The sequence below is a fragment of the Erpetoichthys calabaricus genome, chromosome 3 (genome assembly GCF_900747795.2).
Source record: "Erpetoichthys calabaricus chromosome 3, fErpCal1.3, whole genome shotgun sequence".
NCBI lineage: Eukaryota > Metazoa > Chordata > Cladistia > Polypteriformes > Polypteridae > Erpetoichthys > Erpetoichthys calabaricus.
This window is the reverse complement of record NC_041396.2, coordinates 173,415,432-173,440,423: the sequence shown is the minus strand read 5'-3', so window position 1 is coordinate 173,440,423 and position 24,992 is coordinate 173,415,432. Positions and strand designations below refer to the sequence as shown.

The 24,992-nt window shown below is 36.6% G+C and overlaps 1 protein-coding gene across 1 annotated transcript in view; it reads left to right on the top strand.

Moving 5' to 3' along the window:
• The window catches only part of rngtt (RNA guanylyltransferase and 5'-phosphatase), a 947,965-nt gene that overhangs the window by 563,912 nt on the left and 359,061 nt on the right, over positions 1-24,992 (top strand). Inside the window, 1 exon segment of the mRNA XM_028797536.2 lies at positions 11,315-11,383. Within this exon segment, the coding sequence (XP_028653369.1) occupies positions 11,315-11,383 (69 nt within the window).

Here is a 24,992-nt window from a genome sequence, read left to right as displayed (position 1 = left end):
TTGGGTGAATTTTCCTCTGAGTCTTCTGCAGACATGTCAGCTCATCCTTGATTTATACCTTTGATTTAAGATAACACAGACAAATTTAGACACAGTCTTAGATCTGGACACCAAGACCAACTGAACATTCTGCAGTATTATGTAAGTTTGTGCTGTGGAGCCAGTTAAGAAGAAAATATCCTTATTTCTATTTTAGAATTATAGGGAACCAGGGCTCGTACCAGCAGCATATGAGGTAGTAGAACTGAGAGAGTTACTAGGCTTTCCCAAGGCAGACACATATTCAGATGTTCTCATACTGGGCTAGTTAAGAGACACTATTCAACCTAACATGCATTTTTTAAAATTTGAAATAAAGTGTATGAAAACATAGAAAAAAGTGGTGTAGTCAGGATCAATTTCTAGTGTCCTCAGCTGTGAGGTAGCAGTGCTAATTACTGAACCACTGTTCTGTCTGTTACAATAAGCTTGTAGCGCAAATTTACAATAAAAGTATACAGTTGAACTGATATAAAGCAATTTTGTCCAGGCAGATATGTTTGGGCCAAACCCAAATTTGTGCAGTGTGGTGGATAAATAGTCACATTCAGCTCTGTCAAAGGCTTTTTTTCCATCCAAAGATGATAAGATCTCTGGTGTGTTGGATTTTGTAAGTGAGTACAGGCAGTCCCTGGGTTGCGTACTAGATAGGGACTATAGGTTTGTACTTAAGTTGAATTTGTATGTAAGTTGGAACGGGTACATTATTTTAATAAATGCTATTGTTGACCGACTATAACCAAGTGCTCTGCCAATGAATGATGGAGTTTCACCTCTCTCTGACCTTTTTATTATTTCTACTTTATTTTCAATGGTGATGGTTTTTCTCTTCTTTACTGTATCACCAGCACTTGGATCAGATTTGTGTTTCAGAGACATTCTTGAAGGGTGAAGACAAAAGGTTAAGATGAGCTCTTCTGCACAGCACTGTACACGTTATCACAGCAGGAAGGCACCCGTCAACACGTCTGATGTACTGACAAGAGACAACTTTCTGCTATGTGCGTAATAGTACAAGCAGGCTTGCAATTGAGAATGAATGGGGGCGGCGAAGGGCGGTTCATCACCAGCCAACCTCACAGTCACCTCCACTATAGTATGCTCTCTGCAGTATCCGCCCACCGAGAACGAACACATTGCAGCCAAAGGCGGGTAGTGAATCGCCCAACCCCAATTCAACAGGCAGCCATCCGAGGCACACTACAATGCTACCCCAGCCGCCCCGTTCAGCCACAACTGGGTCACCGCTTGCAGCATTACCAGCCGTGTGTGCTGGGCGGGCAGTGAAACACCCCCCTCTTCTCCATCCAGCCTGCGTCCAGTCAGGAGCAGTAGCTGCGGCAGTGTAGTGGGCGGGCAGCGAACCATCGTCCTGCAAATGAGCGATAGTTGTGGCCTCAGCGACTATGGACCACGGGTCACCGCTTGCCTCCGGGAGCCGCCCGAGGGACACTACACTGCGTGAGCAGCGAAATCGCCCCCCTCCAGCCACCGCTTGCAGCATCCCCAGGCCAAAGATGACAGAGCGGCAGTTACTGAGGCTGCGTCTTCGTTCGTAAGACGTAGGTTGGATGTCCGGAACCTGGGGACTACCTGTATATTGCATTAAACAGACAAGGAAGATTTGAAGCTCAGTGTCTGCCTTTAATGAATCAAGTTTGGTCATGTGGTATTACAGAAGGAAGCACTTTCTTGACCCTTCTTGCTTAAAGCTTCGGAGAGTATCTTAACATCATTATTCAGAAGTGAAACTGATATGGTCTGTGTAGCACACATTGTAGTGAGTCTTATTTTTCTTTGGAAAAATGGTAATTAATGCATGCCAAAAAAGCTTGAGGTAGAATTTTGTTTTCACTCGATTCTATGAATGTTGTTAATAAAAAAGACGCTAACTTAGCTGATAATTTCATTTTAAAATTCTAGTGAGTTGCCATCAGGGCCTGCTGCTTTCTCACTTTGGAGTGAGTTTATAGTATCCAGTAATTCTGAGAGTGTCAGAGGTTTGTCAGTTTTTTCTGCACTAAGAATATCATCACACTGTATTGTATCATAAAACTCCATAGATTGTGTCTCATCTCCTTTAAACTGAGTGGAGTATAAGGGCTTATAGTACTCTTTAAATGTCTAAGTTATATTTTTGTGGTCCATGATGTTATCTCTAATTGTGTTGGTAATCTCTGTTACTGCGCTGCAGTTCCCGCTTTTGAATTTGTTGAGCTAAAATCTTATTAGGTTTCTCTGCATTTTCATAATAATGATGTCACGATTTAAAAATGAGTTATTCAGTTTCTTTTGTTGTCAAGAGATTACATTCTGATTGTAGAGAATGTCTTTTCCTGTAAAGTGCCTCATTTGATGACATGGTATATTCTAGAAATCTCACTAATTAACTCTGACACTTGTTGATCTCCAATTTATTTTAATGAGTAAGTTATGAAATAATCTGTCCCCTTAAAATTTGTCCTGCAGAAACCTTTGAGAATGTGTCTCTACAAAGTAATTGATTTGTTTGGAGATGAACTCTGTAAAGTTCACATCTGCTAATGACAGTGGGTTAAGATGCCACTTAGGAGATGAGTGTGTAGGGCATAATGATTCAATATTGAAGATAATAGGAACATGATCAGAGAAAACAACAGTGTCGTACTTACAAGATTTGATAGTAGGCAATAAATTATTATCAATAAAGGAATAACCACTTCTTAAGTGGTTATGATGTACTGGTGAGAAGAAGAAATATTCCCTTGAATTTGGGTTTCAGAATCTCCATGAGTCTGATAAGTTATGGTCCATTACAATGTTATCATCCATTTAGTTAAACATCTATCCAGGTCTGGATTGTAAAATAGAATAAAAATCTTCAACCATTAAAATTTTATGCTCATAACCTTATCCATATTTTGTGCATATACTGTATATTTATCAATGTAGTGGCCCTTGGGGTCAGATACTACGTCTGATGCTATGAAGGGGATTGCCTTTTGTTTTAAAATTCCTACACCTCTGGTTTTCTTTATATAGCTAGAATGAAAATTTGTCTGAACCAGTCTCTTTGCAGTTGAAATGGGTTCTTACTTAACCTCTCCTTTAAAAAATACTATCTTAGCCTTTAGACATGTGAGATGGGAGTATACTTTGTATACTTTTTTTCCTTGAGTTCATATATACAACATAAACTCAGACTACTTCAAACTAGAACATGGTACACGACAAAGATGCCTTCCATCACCATTTGTTTTTTGTATTTGTCATCGAGACACTGTTCATTTTCAGAGTATTTGCAGATGACATGGTATTTTATATATCATACCCACAAATGGCTTTACTATTAGTCCTTAACCCATTAGTAGAATTTAAAAAGACATTTGGGCTCAAAATTAATTAATTAATTAATTAATTAATTAATTAATTAATTAATTAACTGATTAGTTAAGAGAAAAGCCAAGCAAAATGACACCTGATTAATTAACAATTCCAGTAAATTGTCTAGCACAGTGAACTAGACTGGACATCTCTCCATTCATTCTATCAAAACAGTTTAAATATCTTAAGGCTAAACATCACAAGGAAATGTAAAGTTCTTTTTCAACACAATTTTGGTAACAACATGGAAAAAAATCAAACAAAAGGTTACCCTCCATCTCATCTTAGCAGGCAGAATCAATGCTGTCAAGACGAACACCCTTCCTAAGCTTCTATTTTTATTTCAGAGCATTCCTATACATATTAAATAATTGTTCTTTAAGAAGCTAGACCCAGTTGTAACCGACATTTATCTGGAATTCAAGGCTTCAACATGTTCAATAGATGACCCTACAAAGACCAAAGTTAGACCGTGGCATGTCACTACCTAATTTTCATTATTGAGTGGAAAATATAAATTCAGTACTATAAAGGCTTAAAATTGGCAAAAATTGATGAATTTACACCAGTCTGGTCAGCAATGGAAATAAAATCTTGCTGTACTTCTTTATATGCCCTGCTTTGTGCCGCAGTAAATACTACCTTTGGTCAATATGCCAATAATCCAATCGTCCACCAGTCACTTAGAATATGAATCCAATGCAAGATGCACTTCAAGGCAGAGAAGCTTTTTATTTGTTGTTCCAGTACATGATTATCACCTTTTTCAGTCTTTGCAAACCTAGTTAGTATTTAATCTTTGGAAAATGCTCGGAAATTAAGACACTAAGAGAATCATGTGTAGATGATGTATTTGCATGTTATGAACAATTGCACTTCAAATTCATCTTCCCATCAACACAGTTTTTGCTCTATTCTGAAATTAGAAATTTTATAGAAGTAAATTACCCAATTTTCCAGCCCTCCCATCCATTTCTATTCCAGTGGCAATACTGACTCAGACAGCATCTCAATAATATATAAAAGCATCTCAAAGAATCTTCCCTATGGTAGGGCAGGAAAAGGACCTTTTAAACATCTCAGAAAGGGAGTGGAGATCAGCCATACATAGTAGCATTTTATGTGCCAAGCACTCACAACTTAAAATCTTTCATCAATCACACTTATGTAATTTAAAATTGTCCAAAATTTATCCAGGGCAAGGTCCAACTTGCTATCAGGCTCCAGCATGACTAGGCCACATGTTTTGGGAGTGGACCAGATTAACATCATTTTGAACAAAAATCTTTAAATAATTGTCAGACAACCTTGATGTCACAATCACTCCTAACCCAATAACACCTATGTTTGATATACTTTTGGATGAGTTTGAAGTGGAGAAAGACAAATTGATTGTAAAGGCATTTACTACACTACTAGCACTTAGCCGTAACCTGCTTTACTGGAGGAATCCCAACCCAGTTTTAATAAGTCAGAGGGTAACTGGCATTGTATATGATTTGAATTTGGGGGAAAAAAATCAAATTTTCATTTAGAGAATCTGTCCAAAACTTTTTAAAAACATGATAAGACTTAACTGAAACAAAAAAAAAAATAAATAGAACAAGCATTAATTTAGGTTGAAAAGAATGTTTTCCCATCTCTCGACACACCTCTCTTTCATTCGGGTGGGCGTTGAATTCTTGTTCTGTTAGGTTTTGCTTTTTCTATGTTTTCTTTTTTTTCCTCAAGATTGATTTTGAAATTGTGTTATTAGTTCTGCAAATTTTATCTCTTTCATTACTACAGCTGAGTAGTATGTCTATTGTACAAAAAAGCATCTTAATTTAACACAATTAAGAATATTGTGCATATTTTCATAACCATTATTACATCAATGGATAATTAAAATGAACATTGAAACAAGAATATTTTATTGTTGAAAGGAAAGAAACATGAACAAAACAGTAATAACTGTGCATGCTCCTTGTTCACTATAATCGGGTAAGTGGCTTTATTCTAAATTATTGTGAAATCTAAAGGAACTTAATGAAGGTCATACTTTGCAAATACTGTAAGACTGTATTTCACACGTTCAGATACTCTTTGACCAAATGAAAGGCTTTGCCCATATGTTATTTATAGCCATTTAAGTATTACATGTTAAAAACATTAAGTTTGGAAATATGACCCCAAATATTTTGGTTTGAGCCTAGATCAAGGGTGTCAATTCAGTTTTATAAAGGTTAAAAATAACATGAATGGCACAAAGCCTAACTGACGAGATGCAAACTGAAATGAAATGTCAAACCATGAAAAACTTTCAAGTAACAAACTGCATACTATATGGATAAAACACATTTATCACATTAATGAGTACATTTGCTATTACCTCACGAAACAGAAGCTCTTGAGGAAAAGAAAATAGATATAGCACAAGTCACGACAAATAATGGCTGCTATACGGTATATGGGCTAGATACTGTTAAAAAGTTTTTTTGGCCTAATCAATTTCAACCTCATTAGTAATTTTAAACATTTTGTATTCTGTGCCCCTTAGAAATAATTCTCTGTGTACAGATATATAGAACCTACAATTGATTGCCCTTTCAAAAATATTCCAAATCTCAGTCTGTATAGTGTGGCATGCTTTAAAATTAGCCTATATATGCAGTATTTGCTTTTCTTCACTTTAGTGCATTGCAAATGTAAATCATGCAATGCTCATTGCTAAAGTTTCCTTGACACACCCAATTGCTATAACAGACACCTCATAAACTTCGAAGGACTACAGTACAGTAATCCCTCCTCCATCGCGGGGGTTGCGTTCCAGAGCCACCCGCGAAATAAGAAAATCCGCGAAGTAGAAACCATATGTTGATATGGTTATTTTTATATTGTCATGCTTGGGTCACAGATTTGCGCAGAAACACAGGAGGTTGTAGAGAGACAGGAACGTTATTCAAACACTGCAAACAAACATTTGTCTCTTTTTCAAAAGTTTAAACTGTGCTCCATGACAAGACAGAGATGACAGTTCAGTCTCACAATTAAAAGAATGCAAACATATCTTCCTCTTCAAAGGAGCAAACAAATCAATAGGGCTGTTTGGCTTGTAAGTATGCGAAGCACCGCGGCACAAAGCTGTTGAAGGCGGCAGCTCACACCCCCTCTGTCAGGAGCAGAGAGAGAGATAGAGAGAGACAGATAAAAAAATCAATACGTGCCCTTTGAGCTTTTAAGTATGCGAAGCACCGTGCAGCATACTTAAAAGCTGCACACAGAAGGTAGCAACGTGAAGATAATCTTTCAGCATTTTTAGACGAGCGTCCGTATCGTCTAGGTGTGCGAACAGCCCCCCTGCTCACACCCCCTACGTCAGGATCACAGATAGTCAGTGCAAGAGAGAGAAAGAAAGAAAAGTAAGTTGGGTAGCTTCTCAGCCATCTGCCAATAGTGTCCCTTGTATGAAATCAACTGGGCAAACCAACTGAGGAAGCATGTACCAGAAATTAAAAGACCCATTGTCCTCAGAAACCCGCGAAGCAGCGAAAAATCCGCAATATATATTTAAATATGCTTACATATAAAATCCGCGATGGAGTGAAGCCGCGAAAGGCGAAGCGCGATATAGCGAGGGATTACTGTAATATAGGTTGCTACTTCGCGGATTTTCACCTATCGTGGGGGGCTCTGGAACGTAACCCCCGCGATAGGTGAAAATCCGCGAAGTAGCGACCTATATTTATTTTATTATTTATACATATTTTAAGGCTTTATAAACCCTTCCCACACTCTTATAAACCTTTCTCACTCTCTTGTTAACCTTTCCCACACTCTTATAAACACTTCCTATGTTCTTAAACACTTTCTACATTCTTAAACACCGCAGACCAACACTGCACACTGCACGCAGCGATCAGACGTCAATGTGTCTGCACTCGCTTTGTGAAGGGGGGCAGCTGAACTCACGCTGAGCAGAAATGGACTTTGTGCTGCTTCTGCCAAAATGCCTGCTTGTCGCTCTGCGCGTTCGGAAGGAGGAGGAGTGTGTGTGTGGGTATGTGAGGGCTGAACGCACGTTAGCTCAAACCCCCCTCCCCGGAGGCGCAGTTCGCATTGTCAAGGGGGTGGGGAGCTGAATGAACGCTAAGGAGAAGTGGACTTTGTGCTGGCTTTGTGCTGCTTGTCGCTCTGCCTGTCAATAATTTAAAAGCCTGTACATCACCAATTTTCCTGTCTCACTGTCTTGTCTTGCGTGAAGTTAAAATGTTTTATAATAGTGAGATGTTACTCATATCCTTAGCCCGACATCCACATATCATATGTGTTAACAAAGTGTGTTTTATAAGTTTACATGTGTTTAAAGCATGTGGGATGGGTATTTTAAGGCTTAAACTATAAAAATGTTTATTTATATGGTCTTTCTATATCGCGGATTTTCTCCTGTTGCTGATGGGTCTGGAACATAACTTCCGCGATAGGCGGGCAATCACTTGTATTTAAAAACCTGCGAAGTCGTGAATCCGCGAAAAGTAAACCGCGAAGTAGCGAGGGATTACTGTATGTACTTTTCTGTCTTTTATTAGGGCAATGAGCTCTGTGGTCATCACAGGTCATTGCCTTTGAGTTTCTTTATTCATTTGCTGCAGAGGTTTTTCCTGTTTACTTCTCTATTAAGATCTTGAGACTTCCCCTAAACTGGAAGACAGAAAAAGAACGTTCTGCCATTGTGATATATTTACATTATTTATTTGACAGTAATTTGGGGCTTGTTTAATTTATTATCATGAATATATAGTAAAGTCATAATATGGGGATAATAACAGTTTATTAAATAGATTTTTATTTGTGGATTTATTCTGAAAACTGACCTGCATTCATATATTGATCCACTAATGGAGAATGAATTTTTGCACCGTCTGGCCTAAGTCACATTTTGTCACGGTTTTCTCTGCCATTTCTGTCTATCATGCAATCATTCACCTGCTATCATTGCTGAGCACAGGTCACTTCCAAGGATACAGTATCTTGAGAAAACTTTTAAAATGCAGCTCACAGCCAGTTTAATGATCACATGGGTAAGAAACAAATCTGGGTTGTATGTAAAAATTTTCAAAAAGACCAGAATTAGAAGAAGTTAGAAATGAGCTGTCCTTGAACTTATTGTTTTTAATCTTTGACTAATTTCCCTTACATTTTAAATTATTTGATGCTGTATTATTTTTACCATACCTACGCAGTTATTTACTGTTAGAGGAATCAATGCTTTACATTTTTTCACACAGCTCAGATTAATGGACTTAATTGATATACTGAAGATTTGGCTTCATTCCTTTCTGTAATCATGTGGCATTTATAAACAGAGCTATATTTATAAAACTAATCCTAAAGAAGGTGATAATATTGAAGTAGATAAACATTTCTGGTTTTGACTGTATCCAAGTGTACATTCATAGGTTGTAGCTTATTTGTGTAGGGGTAAAAAAGAAAAGTTTTAACTCTGCTCTAAAAGCCAAATATTAATTGAAAATGGCATTTTGTAAGAATGTTTCAATGTACTGTGTGCATTCTTGACGTCAGTGTTTGGCTGACAGTCCCTACATTTTTCTAGTGACAGGATCTGTTCAGTCTATACTTCCTTTAAAATGGTTTGTTATTTAGGTCGCCTGATGAGAAAGCCCACACCCCCCAATCAAGCCAGCAAAGAGACTTGCTCTCACTGTCTCAGCTGTCAGCTGTGTTGGGACATCTTGAAGATTCAAGCTTCGTTTCACTATTATAAACAGGATACAACAAATGTGTTCATTTCACTGGAAGCTTAAATGATCTTTAAAGCTTTATATCCTGCACAGGCTTGAGTAATTTCTTTTCTAAAGAGATTTAAGAGTCTCAGACCTGGATGGAAGTCAATAATTTCTTATGTTAGGTTTTTGTAAATTAACTACTTGATGACTATTTTAAAAGTAATTTTAAAGTGTAATGTGTTTCAAACTCTAGTAAACTGCATTTCTTAAATTTAATTAGTAATGAAGATATGTTTGGTCATTTAGAATGGCTACAGCAACACTGATGTAAAATGTTTGTTTCTAAACTATTTAATTAAATGTTTTCCACATGCATCCTACTATGCAAAAAAGTTTCTATAGTATTATTAAATGAGCAGTGGCTAGGTTGAACTTAGTTAAGAGAAGTTGTTTTGCATGTTTATTTATTTACTGGTAGACTTTTAATTTTATTTTTAGCCTTTTTCTCAGTGTCTTGCTTACTTTAATATTTAAATGTTTCCTTATCATTGGCTTCTCAATCAGCTGCGGAGGCTGCCCACACCCTTTCATGCCATAGTTTCACCTAGCACCAAAGGCATGAAACCACCTGTTCAAAGACCTCCTTTAATCTACTCTCAATTCATTGCACCTACTTACCTTGTTGTAGCATGATTCTAACTTTATTCATTACTGGACCCACTTTTTCAAATAAAGTTTTTCAGAGAGCCATTAGTCTACCTGCAGCATGATACACAATGTTAGAACTAACATTAGATGAAGAATGAGTCCATTGCAGGGCACATTCATGCAGGCATTCACTCAAAATGTGATGATTTTTAGAGCTGGAAGTTGTAGCTGCCATGAAAGCAATTTTATAACAGTCCACCAAGACTTGTTACCTTAGGTACATTGTAATTAGGTATTTTCTAAGGAATTAGATTATTTTACCAATTATTTTTTCTAGGGGTTAGGTACAGTGTCTCTCTACAGTGAGGACCAAAGTCATTCTTCACCTACAGATCTTCTTTGCTAGAAACAGTGCCGTTGTGGGTAAAGTTTACAGGATCTTAATAGTTGTTTTATTTATACTGTCTAGTGTATTAGTTTCATATAATGAGGATGCGATTTTAAAACTGCCATCCTTCCACTTTTATAAAGGTAATTTCAAGACCCACAAAAAAGCGGAAACCTTCATTTTGGTTTATGTTTTGGCTTTTGAACTTGCATTTAAGAAAGAGCACTATCATTCATTTTGTCTATAATAATTAAAATAGACTTATCATTTTATTTCACACTTCAGCAGTTTCTTTTGTATTATTTTCATATTATATATAGCGTTAATTGCTCATCTTTGTAATCTATATATATAAAATCCCTATGTGCGTCCAGGTGTCCGTGTGTGGGTGTCTTCTGGTGAAGTGCGCATGCGCGGGGCACGGTGCTATGCACGATATTACTGTCAGAGAAAGTTAGAGCCGTTTTACGGAAATACAAACCAGTATTACTGCGAGAGGAAATTAAAGGTACACAATACAGTGACGCATATTACAGCCACATACATGCCAGTATTACTGTCAGAGGAGATTAAAGGCATATTATCGACGCGCACGCCTGTATTACCGCCAGAGAAAATTAAAGGTATATTACGGACGTACAAGCCAGCGGACGTACAAGACGGTATCCTTCAATAAGGGCGCGCACAAAAAGGCGAGCCTCAAAAGGACGACCTCAATTGGGCGCAGCGAATAAAGGCGCGCGTCAATAAAGATCTGCACCTGTTGCTCTTCACATATTCCAGAGCCATTTGAACTAAATTATCTACGCGCCCTTATTGAATAGAGCCGTACAAGACAGTAATACTGTCACAGAAATACACGGCGGCAGCCCATGAAGAACGGTCAGCTCAGCAAGTAAACATCAACAAAAGAAAGGCTGAAAGAAAGAAAAATACGACCAACAAAAAGAATGAGGTCAAAGTCCCTTGCCATTTAATATAGACTGTTCCTACTAATGTTTGTGCACTACTGTTCTAGCGTTGTTTTTGTAAAGTGCAGTCTGTGTTATTAATGTAAATATTTTTGTTCCCGAAACTGCTTGACTCTTGGAAATGTAATGAAAATACTTTCTATTTATCACCAAACAATATTTTTTTCTTTTTTTTTCAGCTTGTGGAAGGCAGCTTTACCTCTCAGGTTAGCCATGAAGTCGATGGACTCATTTTTCAGCCATGTGGGGTAAGTCTTTTTAGCCATTTCTTTGTATACTGTCTAGGATTTCTTTTAGATACAGTAGGTTCAGAAATGCCAACCATGTATATCTCTTACCACATCTTGTTGGTAAAACAATGAAGAGATACCATCTTTTTGTACATCATGTTTTTTTTTACCCTGAAATTATTCTACTGGGTTTAATAAATATAATATTATTAGAATGTGGCAAGTATTCGTATAAATTACATGAAGATGATTTGGTGTTTCTTTTTTATCTTGGATTTTAAGATATTCCTCATTATCATTATCATGAATTTCATTCCACATTGTTTTGATTATTTATACTGTTATTCACAAGTGACCACACTAGTGGACCTGATGTTGAAGTACAGTAAATGTTCAGGATTCAGTTTCATTTGCTCCTATGCCTACTCTGCTGGTTGTTCATTGTCATTATAAGGATACAGTTACAGGAAGCAAAAGTTGAAAAGTATTACCATTATGCAAATAATATTATTAATTACTAGAGGATTTCTCTGTTTCTGTGGTCCTCAAGTGAAAGACAATTTAAAATGTTGTTAAACTAAAGCTTGCCTGAGCTATAAATATGGGTGAAGTCTCATGTGATTGTCAAATGATGAAAATAAAAGTGAAGATTTATTGTTTTACCATATTTTCTTTTTTAAGAATAGTATTTCAGCAATGCTCACCAAATGGAAACAATGAACAATACACCAGGATATCAGGTGGACATGAGGGGCTAAAATCGACAGGTGTTTGGTTTGTGTGGTTTTGAGTAAATCTCTAAATCTGTTTACACAGGAGGTTCACCATTGTTTGTATTGGATATGGCAGCAATATAAATAGATTTTGGCACATTATAATATTGTTTGTCTTTCTTACAATCATATAACAAGTCCATTTGAACTTCTTAAACATGTTTGTCATCCATCTGGGATTATTATTGTCATTCTTCTTCTTATTCCTCTTTACAATGCTTATTTTTGGAGGCCAGCACATATGGGTTGTGTGTGTGTCAATGATATCCTGGAAACTTCTAAGCAAATGAGTTTTAGACTAAGTGCCTATTCTGGATCTATGTTGTATTTTCTGAGGAAGTTACACTGTCTTGTAGTAGCGCTGATGGTTGATACTCAGTAGTTATTAGCGTGGCCCGAGTATTAGCGTGCTGTTCAGTGGCTCTTTATGTAGGCTGACCTCTTGTTTTGGAATGCTTTGCAGTGTTGTGCTGTCTTATCTTTTCTTGTTTATCATCACTTAAATGGCTCCTTGTGTTCTTTGTTCTTTTTTGTGGCATGAGGTTTTGGTGTATGACTTTTTTATAGAGTTAAAGTATTGCCCAAAGTTTGTGTCCAAGTATTTTACAAATGCAAGTTGCATTTTGTAAGCATATTTTGTAAATGTAGGTTAAAATTTGACTGTGACTGATGTGCTTGGCAAGTGTTTTGCAGTCACATGATTTTTGGCAGTTTTCTTGTGCAACATTCCTGCCAAAATTATTTGAGAGTGAAAGCAGTAAGGTAAGGATAGGACTAATGGGAGTATTTGGTGCTATCTAGCCAATTGTGAGGCACACCTCCTTCCCCACCTCCAAATGGGAACACGTGCAGTTTACTCCATGACTGAGAACTTACTAAAAGTATGGCTTTTTTTTCAATGCCTCGTAAACTTTAAAGGCATGTTTTCTTAAATAGAATCCTTTGTTGATTCAAAATGGATGTATTCAGTAGGTTTTAAGGCTTTTTCATTCACTTATGGAGTTGTGTACCATTAAGCTCTATTGTAAGCTGCAAGAGCAAACAAGGAATTTTTAAAATTAGTATACACTTCACTTTTGAATGCAATTTCATGTGGCAAATTAATCCTGTTTAGACCATGATTGTGAATAAAGAACTTTGACTTGAAAAATACTGAACTTCATTTATTTCAAAATTGTTTATTTATTAAGTGTAGAGGTTCTTATATAATTGGAAGCAGTCTTACATGGTAACATAATCCCAGCAATATCAATATTGTTTATACAAAATAACATTTATAAATATTTTTAAGCATTTTATAAATGTAGCCTTTTATTTACTTTTGATTTTATCTTTGTGGTCATTTGGAGATTAGCTTCTTTATTTATTGTCTGCTTTTTCAAATAATGATTCATAGAGGAGTAATCTGAAATAAGTCTCTTGTATATTTCACATTAAAGCCTTTTCACATTTTGCTTATTTTGTTTGATCTTGTTAGAAGGAGGTCATTTGAAAGATCAGTCCATACTTTTTTTTTTTTTTTTAGTTTTCTCAGAGTCTTCCATTTATGAATGCATCATGTTGCTCCTGGTGTTTATTTTAATGATCTTTCAAGACAGTCCACAGGTGAGGTTCTATATTCTGCACACTTTTTGTCTGAGATTTTAAAATTCTTTTTTCACCTCTGAAGACAAAAACACCAAATTTACTAGAACATACTGAATCAAACTATTAGTAAAAAAAAGTGTAACCTGATGACTATTTTCATTTAAGATCATTAAATGTTAACATTCTTTGGTTATTTATTCTCCAGGACAAGGAATGAGCAAGAAGAGTTGTGCAAATTTAGTTGTTTTCTTTGCATTTTCTACATAAATACTTCTGAAGCATTGTGCTTCTTAAGTAATTGATTGTGATCAGCTTACAGCAGTAAGAGCTATTTCCATGTTGTTTTCATCAATTCACGAGTTATTGATTTTCAATTACAGTGTCAAGTTCCCTGCATCAGGAAATTATTTATGCACTGTTTCTCAGAAATAAATTGAGCTCTTATGGTGGGAAGAACTTTAAGTAGTTCCTCTTGTTTTAGTTTGTAATATCATCTAATGTATATTCATGAGGTTCAGTTAACCTCTGCAAATCTTTAACTTGTACACTATTGTTTGTTAGATGTGAGTTGTTTTTAAATAGTATTTTGTAAAGTAAGTGTCAAAAAATGACTCCAGTATCTAGCAAAAAAGATAAAATACATTGTAGTTTTCTTCCTTTCTCCTGGCTCTGTGCTTAAAATGTCCCCCAGTCAGAGGATGTCTTTTTATTTTTCTCTTGTGTCATTTATTGGTTTTACAAGATTCATTTAGAAGGGGAGAATCAACACGTGTTCCTGCTTCTTAGCATCCATTTTGACCTCTAAATAGTGAATAGGGTAAAGCAAGCCATAAGTTGCTTATGGCACATATTGTTTGTCTCTTCCATAAGGCCTACCTACAAATAAAGACAGGGTTTTCACCATCTTATTTTAGTCCTATTTAAACTGAATAGGATACTTGTGGAGATTATGTAGGATTGAAAATAAATGGATGGATTTTTTTAGTATGTAAAGTCCCTTAGATCATGTTCAAGTGATTTTGTATCTGTAGTGGTTAAATATAATGCAAGATAACTTATGAAGGCCTTTAGTCATTTATAGTCTTTATAAAAGTGAGATGCCCACTTTTATGCAGATGTTGACTGCTGGGAACTTGTGTAGTAAATGAGTGTTGCAGGCTAGTATTTTCTGAGTTTTTTAGTGAATATTAATATAAATAAATTTTAGGTAATGTAATGGGATTATTCTACCATTATTTTATAGATTTATTTTTTACTCTGATATAAAAAATAGACTGTACTATTTGGATAAAAATTCTAGTGGCTACTTAGGACTGTTTTTGACTGACGCATACTGGCAATATTTGGTGCAAGGCAACAACCAACCCTGGACGGAGCACCAGTCTGTTGCCAGGTACATTAACTATTGTCTTATATGTGAAAAATTTAGAGTAGCCAATTAACCTAATCTATTTGCATTTGAAATGTGGTAATAAAACCTTGAGAAAAACTCATGTAGGTACATAGGAAAATGCAAGCCTCCCATTGAAAGTGATCTGGCTGTGTTTAATCTGTACAGTGTTTTACTAATTTAAGTATGAAAATTTTTCAAGCAGTTTTAGTAAGTGTTGTAAATGATGCTTCTACTCTGATGTTACCAGAAAATTAGAACAAGAACCTAACCTCATTGCCTAGCACCTGACTGAATTAATTCAAAGGAAGCAAAAATATTATGCATCTTGTTAACATAATTTACGTTATTCATATAGCACCTACTGACAGATGATTGGGAAACTTCAATTTTTAAAAAAGATTTTAATCCTTTCGGCCCTGGATTTTCTGTTTTTATGGGTGTAGTACTAGGGTGTTGTACCATGTTAGCCATTATGAATGTAGAGAAAAGCCAAGCAAAATGACACCTTTTATTGGCTAACTAAAAAGATTACAATATGCAAGCGTTCAAGGCAACTCAGGCCCCTTCTTCAGGTAAGATGTAATCATGTTTTTATGGGAAAATTATTTTGTGAGAGATTCTACCTTTGAGGTGTCTGGGAAGCTCAAAAAAGAAAAAACAAAAAAATTATCACTATTATTATACAATAGCTGCCAACTACTTCAGTCTTCTTGAGGAAATAAAATTGAAAGTGGAGCTACTTACTATGTGGCGTGCATAGTCCGGAAGCAACCATTTTCACTTCCGTGTTTCGCAGACTGTATGCCAGTCACTCCAGTCTGCAATGATAGTAGCACACCCGGTTCCAATGGCTGCAAACGTACCTGTGCTTTACAAAAATGGCTGCATATTTATGTACTAGTAATAGGATGTCAGGGCCTAAAGGGTTAAGAATTTGGCAGTAACTTCAGATAGAATAACATTCATGAAGAAATCAAAAATCCTTGGGTTGCATGGACAGAATGCCCATTATGCTTTATTATATCATTTAGCTTTTTTTGTGCAAGAACTTTTATTTGTTATGCTTGATGTTGCTTTATATTTAAAGTAATCCAAAAGGTGTTACATGCTGGGTAGAAGCATACATTTAAAATGTTATCAACTTTCTTTTATTATATGTACAGTATTTGATTAAAATTAGCAAATTAAGTTGTAAAAATGGAAGAAATGTGTATCTCTTATATTCAATTTTCAGTTCAGTTTAATGTTAATGGTTAAAACTCTTGGATCTTCAGCCTATGCAAATTTAGGCACCTGTATCTTATACATTTTTGCCCTTAAAACACTACATGAAGCAAAAATTAGACATGTCCTTGTATAGAAGCGGACATTAAGGAATGGCATAGTTTCTTCATACATTCCAAGGATGTCTGTGTTAAGTGAATTTTCTTGCTTTAACTGAGTACCTGAGATGGATAGCATCCTACCCAGGGATCTGGTTCCCATTTTACAGTAGACCATACAATGATATTTGCTGGTTCTCCATGACCTATCAAAGGAAAAAATGGAAGTGACTGTTTTTAAAACATTGAGCAGTTTCTTTGTAGTTGCTTGAACCTGGATGTTTGGATGTTTAAGGACTGCAAAGTTCACCATGGAAATATGAAAGAGAAAAAGCATAATAGATTATTTAACTTTGCCATTGTATGTATTCAGATGCACTGGCTGTTTCACATATGTGCATGTGTGTAGTATATGTGTATACAGTATATGTGTGTGTATATATATATATATATATATATATATATATATATATATATATATATATATATATATCTCCATCCATCCATTATCCAACCCACTTTATCCTAACTTTATCATGGGGGTCTGCTGGAGCCAATCCCAGCCAACACAGGGTGCAAGGCAGGAACAAACTCCGGGCAGGGTACCAGCCCACTGCAGGGCACACACACACACACACACACCAAGCACACACTAGGGACAATTTAGAATCACCAGTGCACCTAACCTGCATGTCTTTGGACTGTGGGAGGAAACCCACGCAAACACGGGAAGAACATGCAAACTCCATGCAGGGAGAACCCGAGAAGCGAACCCGGGTCTCCTAACTGCGAGGCAGCAGCGCTACCCACTGCGCCACCGTGCCACCCTATATATATATATATATATATATATATATATATATATATATATATATATGTAAATAAATCCATCCATCCATCCATTGTCTCCCGCTTATCCGAGGTCGGGTCGCGGGGGCAGCAGCTTGAGCAGAGATGCCCAGACTTCCCTCTCCCCGGCCACTTCTTCTAGCTCTTCCGGGAGAATCCCAAGGCGTTCCCAGGCCAGTCGAGAGACATAGTCCCTCCAACGTGTCCTGGGTCTTCCCCGGGGCCTCCTCCCGGTTAGACGTGCCCGGAACACCTCACCAGGGAGGCGTCCAGGAGGCATCCTGATCAGATGCCCGAGCCACCTCATCTGACTCCTCTCGATGCGGAGGAGCAACGGCTCTACTCTGAGCCCCTCCCGGATGACTGAGCTTCTCACCCTATCTTTAAGGGAAAGCCCAGACACCCTGCGGTGGAAACTCATTTCAGCCGCTTGTAATCGCGATCTCGTTCTTTCGGTCACTACCCATAGTTCATGACCATAGGTGAGGGTAGGAACATAGATCAACTGGTAAATTGAGAGCTTCGCCTTGCGGCGTAAATAAATAAATTTGTAAATAAATAAATAAATAAAATATGTACACACATACATACAGGGTGGGCCATAAGTTTCCATACATATGGTTTTTAACATTTTATTTTTTATATTTCAGATACCCTAAAAAATGCATTTGAGTAAAGAGCAATGAATTGAAGTCATACTGATGGCCCACTTGATTTTTATCTTTTGGGTCATTTGAAGACCATGGTGTATCAGGAAAAGATACGAAACATAAATCATCTTAGGGAACATATCACCAATGCCATTACAAGCATAACTCCAGCTGTGCTAATATGTGTTCATCAGCAGTGGCGGACACGTATTGAAATGTGTTTTCAAAATTACACACATTTTGTATGTGTTTGTGTGCGCGTGTTTGTGTGTGTTTGTATATATATATATATACAATAATAAAAACTCATTGCATAACTAGTTTATCATTGTGAGTTAATTTCTGTTTTTTTAGGTTATTTGTAGTTAAGACAGACATGCCATTTTTTCTTTTTATGATCACTTACACAATCTCCTTTAAAAAGTGAAAGTTGGTATTGGATAACACAGTTTCTCTAGTAATTGCTAGCTTAATTCTTAAAAAAACATGCTCATCAGTCATTTAAATAATCCAGACCTGGTTAAACCCTTTTGATTTACAATATTTGTAAGACTCTTTAAAGAAAAAGCTATGTGTACTTATTGCTATTTATGTTTTGTTATCACTTAGAAAAATATAATGATAATTCTGTCTCCCTTATTTTGCATTTACAGGAGGTTATTATGTACCCTGTGGAATGTAAACAAGACTTACTGTATGGCTCTGTCTTATTGCAATTTGAGGAGTTAAAGATGTTTGCTTATTTTTAATTAAAAAGCATTAAGAGCCATCTGTCTGAACTTGCAGCTTTATTGTATATATTTCAGCGGGATAATGAATACATCTTAGTCACTCAAAGAGATATAATAACAATGGAAAGGGATACAGAGGTTAGGTTGGGTTCTTTGTATCTTCTGACTAGATCGTGGACTGATGAGCCATCTGTTTTATTTACTAAGTCTCAGTCAAGTATTCTCATGAGTTGGAAGTACAGTGATCCCACACTATTTCGCGCTTCGACTTTCGCAGCTTCACTCCATCGTGAATTTTAAATGTAAGTATATCTAAATATATATCACGGATTTTTTGCTGGTTCACGGATTTCTGTGGACAATGGGTCTTTTAATTTATGATACATGCTTCCTCAGTTGGTTTGCCCAGTTGATTTCATACAAGGGATGCTATTGGCAGATAGCTGAGAAGCTACCCAACCAGAGCACATATTACATATTAAATAAAACACCTCAATGATATACAATATGCTTCCCACGCGGTGCCTTGCATACTTGAAAGCCCGAACAGCTCGTATTGATTTTTGATTGTTTGCTTTTCTCTCTCTGTCTCTCTCTCTCACTCTCTCTGACATTCTCTGCTCCTGACGGAGGGGGTGTGAGCAAAGGGGCTGTTCGCACACTGGCCTAGAGGATACGGACACTCCTCTAAAAAATGCTGAAAGACTACCTTCACATTGCTCCCTTCCTGGCAGCTGCTTTGTCCGGTGGTGCTTCGCGTACTTAAAAGCCCGAACAGCCCTATTGATTTTTGATTGTTTGCTTTTCTCTCTCTCTGTCTCTCTCTCTCTCTCTCTCTCTCTCTCTCTCTCTCTGACATTCTCTGCTCCTGACGCTCATTCCTTTGAAGAGGAAGATATGTTTGCATTCTTTTAATTGTGAGATGGAACTGTCATCTCTGTCTTGTCATGGAGCACAGTTTAAACTTTTGACTAAAGAGTGTTATTTCATGTCTAGAGGGCTCTAATAATGTTAAAAAACGTATATAGAAGGTCGTATTTAGAAGGTCTATGCTCTAACTGCGAAAATATTCGATTTATAAATAAAGAATCCTACTTCGCGGAAATTCATTTATCACGGTAGAGTCTGGAACGGATTAACTGTGATAAACGAGGGTTTACTGTACAGTTAGGTCTTAAAAGTATTTGGACAGTGATACAATTTTCATAATTTTGTCTCTGTGCACAATCACAGTGAACTTGAAATGAAGCAGTCAAGATGTGATTGAACTGTAGAGTTGCAGTTTTAAGTAAGGTGTTTAACAAAAACATAGTATGAACCATTTAGAAAAGACAGCCATTTTTATATGTGGACCCACCATTTTCAGGGGTTCTAAAGTATTTGGACAATCTAACAATCATGAATATAATGATCATTTTCAATACTTGGTTGAAAATCCTTTGCAGTCAATGAATGCCTGAAGTCTGGGTTTCCACCCTACTGATGATTTCTTTGCCAGACCTTTACTGCAACTATCTTACCATACCATACCATATTTATTTGTTGAGCGCTTAAAAACACAGCATTACAACCGACCAAAGCGCTGTACAGTTAAAACAAACAGGACTAAAAACAAAATATTAAAGCAAACATTAAGAGAGAATTTGAACTAAAAACAGGTCAGAGGAACCAATAAAATAGAGAAAATAGCGAAAAACAAGTAGAAAATGAAACAAGTTAAGAATTAAAAGCCAATGTGAAGAAGTGTGTTTTTAAGCGTGAATTGAATGTGGCAATTGAAGTGGCTTGCCTAACCACTAAGGGTAGGGAGTTCCAGAGCCTGGGTGCACTGATGGAGAAAGCCCTTTTACCACGAGCTTTGAAACGTGCCTTGGGAATGGTTAGAAGGAGCTGATCTGCGGATCTAAGAGCGCGAGGGGGATTGTATCGATGGAGCAAAACACTCAAGTAGGCGGGGGCTAGACCATTTAATGCCTTATAAGTTAGGAGGAGTATCTTAAAATCGATTCTGAATCTAACCGGCAGCCAATGTAAGGTTTTTAAAATTGGAGTAATATGTTGGCCTCTGCCACTCCCTGTTAGAAGCCTTGCAGCCGCATTTTGAACCAGTTGTAGTCATGTGTTGCTTATTCATTGGACTTTCTGCCTTCAGTTTTGTCTTCAGCAAATGAAATGCATGCCCAATTGGATTGATGTCAGTTGATTGACTTGGTCATTGAAGAATATTCCACTTATTTGCCTTTAGTGTGACAGCATTTAATTTGCTGTCACAGTATGTTTTGGCTCATTGTCAATCTGTACTGTACTCTACTGTGAAGTGTCATCCTATCAGCATTTGTCTGAATCTGAGCAGATAATATAAACCTGTACACTTCAGAATTCATCCTGCTACTTTTGTCAGTAGTTATATCATCGGTGAACACCAGTGACACACTTCCAGTGGCACTCAGGCATGCCCATCCCTTAACACTGCCTCCGCCATATTTCACTGATGATGTGGTATGCTACAGTTCATGAGGCGTTTCTTCTCTTCTCTATATTCTTCTCTGTCCATCATTCTGGTACATATTGATCTTAATTTTATTTGTCCAAAGAAAACTGTTCCAAAACTGGGCTGGTTTTTAAAAAATATTTTTTGGCAATGTCTAATCTGTCCTTCCTATGCTTGAAGATTACCAGTGGTTTGCACCTTGTGGTAATCTCTCTGTATTTGCTTTCGTGAAGTCTTCTCTTGATTGTACACTTTGGCAATGATAGGTCTACCCCGCACACCGCCGCAGTTCAATTTGCAAAGAAGTTTCTCAGTATTCAGTGTTTATGTTTGAGTGAAGTGCTGGAGCTTTATGGGGTAAAAAAGTACATCATCATTTGGAATACATATATTTCATGTGTGTTCCGTGTCAACAACAGTCTATGTAAAAACGTTGTTAACACAGAAACATTTTTCATGTTTTAGTAATAATTGACAAAATGTAGACATGAAATGTGTAATGTGTGAAGCCTGAAATACAAATATGAAATAAACACTTCCACAAAAGGTACAAGTATAACAACACAAGTGCACTTTTATTCAAGAATTTCACTGAAGAAAAAAAAAATAACAGGTTACGGTAGGCGGTTGATACAACAGCTTGTGTGGTGCAATGCTAAGAACTGCTGCCTTCCAATAAGAGGTCACAGTTTCGATATCAGCTGCTTCCCAAATTTACCATTTTAAGTAGTGAGCTGCTCTTATTGTTAATATGATACAATAAAAACATACATTTGATTTGCGTCTGTAAATTTATAGTGCTTGCCAAAGTTAGCAGGGTTTTTTAAATCTACTTTTATGTTCTACATTAAAAAATGGTGACTCTTTTCAAGTTGAGATTGACATAGGCCATGTAATTTTGGCCTTGTCTTACCCTATAATCACAGTGTTATATACCTGCATAGTGGGATTCATTACATGGTTGATGGTTATCGATCATAACTACTAGGTTTGTCTAGTGTAAGTGATTTTCTCAGGAAGAAATTGATATTAAAATATCTGTTGTCTGTAAGTTATGTACACTGTATATTTGTGGATATTTCAGAGTCTGCCAGGGAAAAACAGAAGGGATGTTGTCTAAGTAATGAAATCAGTATAGTAAGTTTTTTCTGGTGGACAAAACCTCAGATAATGACATTTAAAGTGGCATACGTCTGTGGTGTTCCACAAGCAGAAGTAAGACGCAGTGGCTGAAATACTGTCAAGTTGAGATTTTGGCCTTCAGGCACAGCTGGGTGTTGCTTATTCTGTATTTGCTTAAAGTATTTAGTGGTTATCAGTTATTTATTTTAGATTTTATGCTGTGTTACTCTGTTGGGTTTAAACCTGCTCTACTAATGATATCCTCTCTGCAATTGAAATAAACTTTTTCTAAAGGAAGATGATGCTTTACCAATTGGTCAGATTTAACTTAAACCATCTTGCTGTAGTTACCTAACCTGCAACATTTTGATCTTAGTGAAATATTTTTGAACATCATCTGTTCTTTTTAGCTCTTTACAATTTTGGATTCCTTAACACTAGAATTTCTGAAGCCTATGGAAAAACTCGCAAACCACAATCCCGGCCCACCTTAAATCCCTTCACACCTCTCCAATATCTTTTGTTTTGTAAATGTGTCGATCTGCAGAAGCAGCAGTCAGACTGCTGTCCCATCCCCCGCCTTGACGGATATCAGCTTGTGGGCAAAAAGTTCTCTCAGCTCAAGCCAAGGCTCCTTATTTGCATGTGAGATTTGGAGTTGTATAGGATAAATAATACAGTATATACACTTCAGTCATTATTAGTATAACATGGAAAAAGTTTCTGCTTTAGGTATGTGTTCAGCATTTCTTGCATTTCTCACATTTCCTTTCATCCTACACTTACCCAGATCTTTGTATACATGGAACACACATGCATGTATTCCAAATAATGATATACTGTATTATTTACTGTATTATTTGCAGTCTTCCACTGCACGAATTACTGTAGAAAGAAGGATGTATCCAAAAAAGGTAATGTAGTGCATCTTCTGCAGATAACATTAGACAACAAAGGAGATCTTGATATGCCATTTGTATTAAAACATTAACAGTTTCCTGTTAGAATAGCTTTTGCAAAGACAATTAACTAATCTCAGAGTCAAACATTCAAAAAAGTTGTTTTAGAGAGAAAGAAGCGAAATTCAATCATGGGCAGTTATACGTTGCGTTTTCATGATGAAAGTCCAAACACTGAATCAAAATTCAATGCGATATTGAAAAAAAATTTATTTGAAAAATTGTTTTTAGTGAAGTTTTACGGTAAAAGTTTAAAAAGTATTTGCGTGTTAATTTCAAAGCCAAACAGAACAAAATCGTATTATGCAACAAATAACTATAATGCAACATAAAACATAATTTACTTTCAAATTATTATGTTTTACTATTTTTTAATATGGTTAATTACTCGCTGTAATGTAAAATAATTCTATTATGCATATGTAACAATTCCCATGAAAATAACAATCTATTTAAATTGTACATCCGCATCCTCATATGCGAACGGCAGAACCGCAAAGTGGCTAGCGTGTAGCGCAGGCCCGGGGATTGGCGAGCAGGGGGCAAAGCCCCCTAGTATGTATGTATGTATGTATGTGTATATGCATCAGGACAATAGTCTACTAGCTTCAGACTTTACCCCTGGTATGACTGCCACTGCAGCTTATTTTCTACACTCTTGATTGATCTACCTGATTAAAGAACTTATTTTCCCAGCTGACAGTATAACAAATAAAACATACCAGCAGGAAAGCAGAATGAATTAGTTTTAATCTATAAATATTATAGATGCCCTAAACCAAAAGCAAAATGCAGATGTGGCTTTTAATATCATACAGTCTGGATCTTGTGTAATTTTAGCAGATGATGATGATCAGGTCAATGTGTATGTCAATTCAAGTTGGCCCATAACCTTAATAATTACACAAAGTCTCTGCTCAGGACATCATTTCTGGTCACTTTTTTCTGATCATTTCTTCTGTTGCCAGATTATCTTGTCTCTAGTCAGGTTTTATGTGTGTCTATGTTTCTCATTGGCCAACTTTTTTTCTCCTCTTTTTCTCTGAAGCTCATAAAACCTCCCCTTAATCCCCCAATCTTTCTTCATGAAGGCGAAGCTGTGCTTATTCTTCCAAACTCATTCTCTGCCCCTGACAGGGACTCATAAACTCAATCAAAAATGTTGTGGAAAACATTTCTTATGAGATGTCATTATGAGGATAGGAGCAGACATTATACACTGTTGTCCACATAATGTGCAGGCCTGACACTTGCATAAGACATGCCTATGCTGTTGCCTGAGTAACTTTTGGGACTAACGCTGTTAGCACTGTTTTCACAGCCTGAGTCACCTTCGGGTATAACGCTAGAGCGGTGTTTTGTCTTGGTAGAGTAATATGTTGCTCTACTTTCCCCTGATGTATTATTAATAAGTAGCCATTGTCAAAATGCCTAATCTCACAGACTTACCACTGTTTATAAGGTATTATAGTATATAACTTATCCCCACCTTCCCTTCTATATCTATAGGCAATTAGGTGTAGTAAAAAGACAAGCAGGAATTAAATTAAACATAAAACAATGTATTATTGGTAATATTCATAAATAATAACAATATGCAAAGTACATTTGAATATTGGCAACCATACAACCTGATTAAATGGTGATGTGTAGTTTCAGGTGGCACACAGACTTGTAGTTGTTTAAAATGTCTCTAGTTAAGGCATCATTGGTGCTCAGCTTTCTTCAGAACAGGCCGTATGCCTGTTCC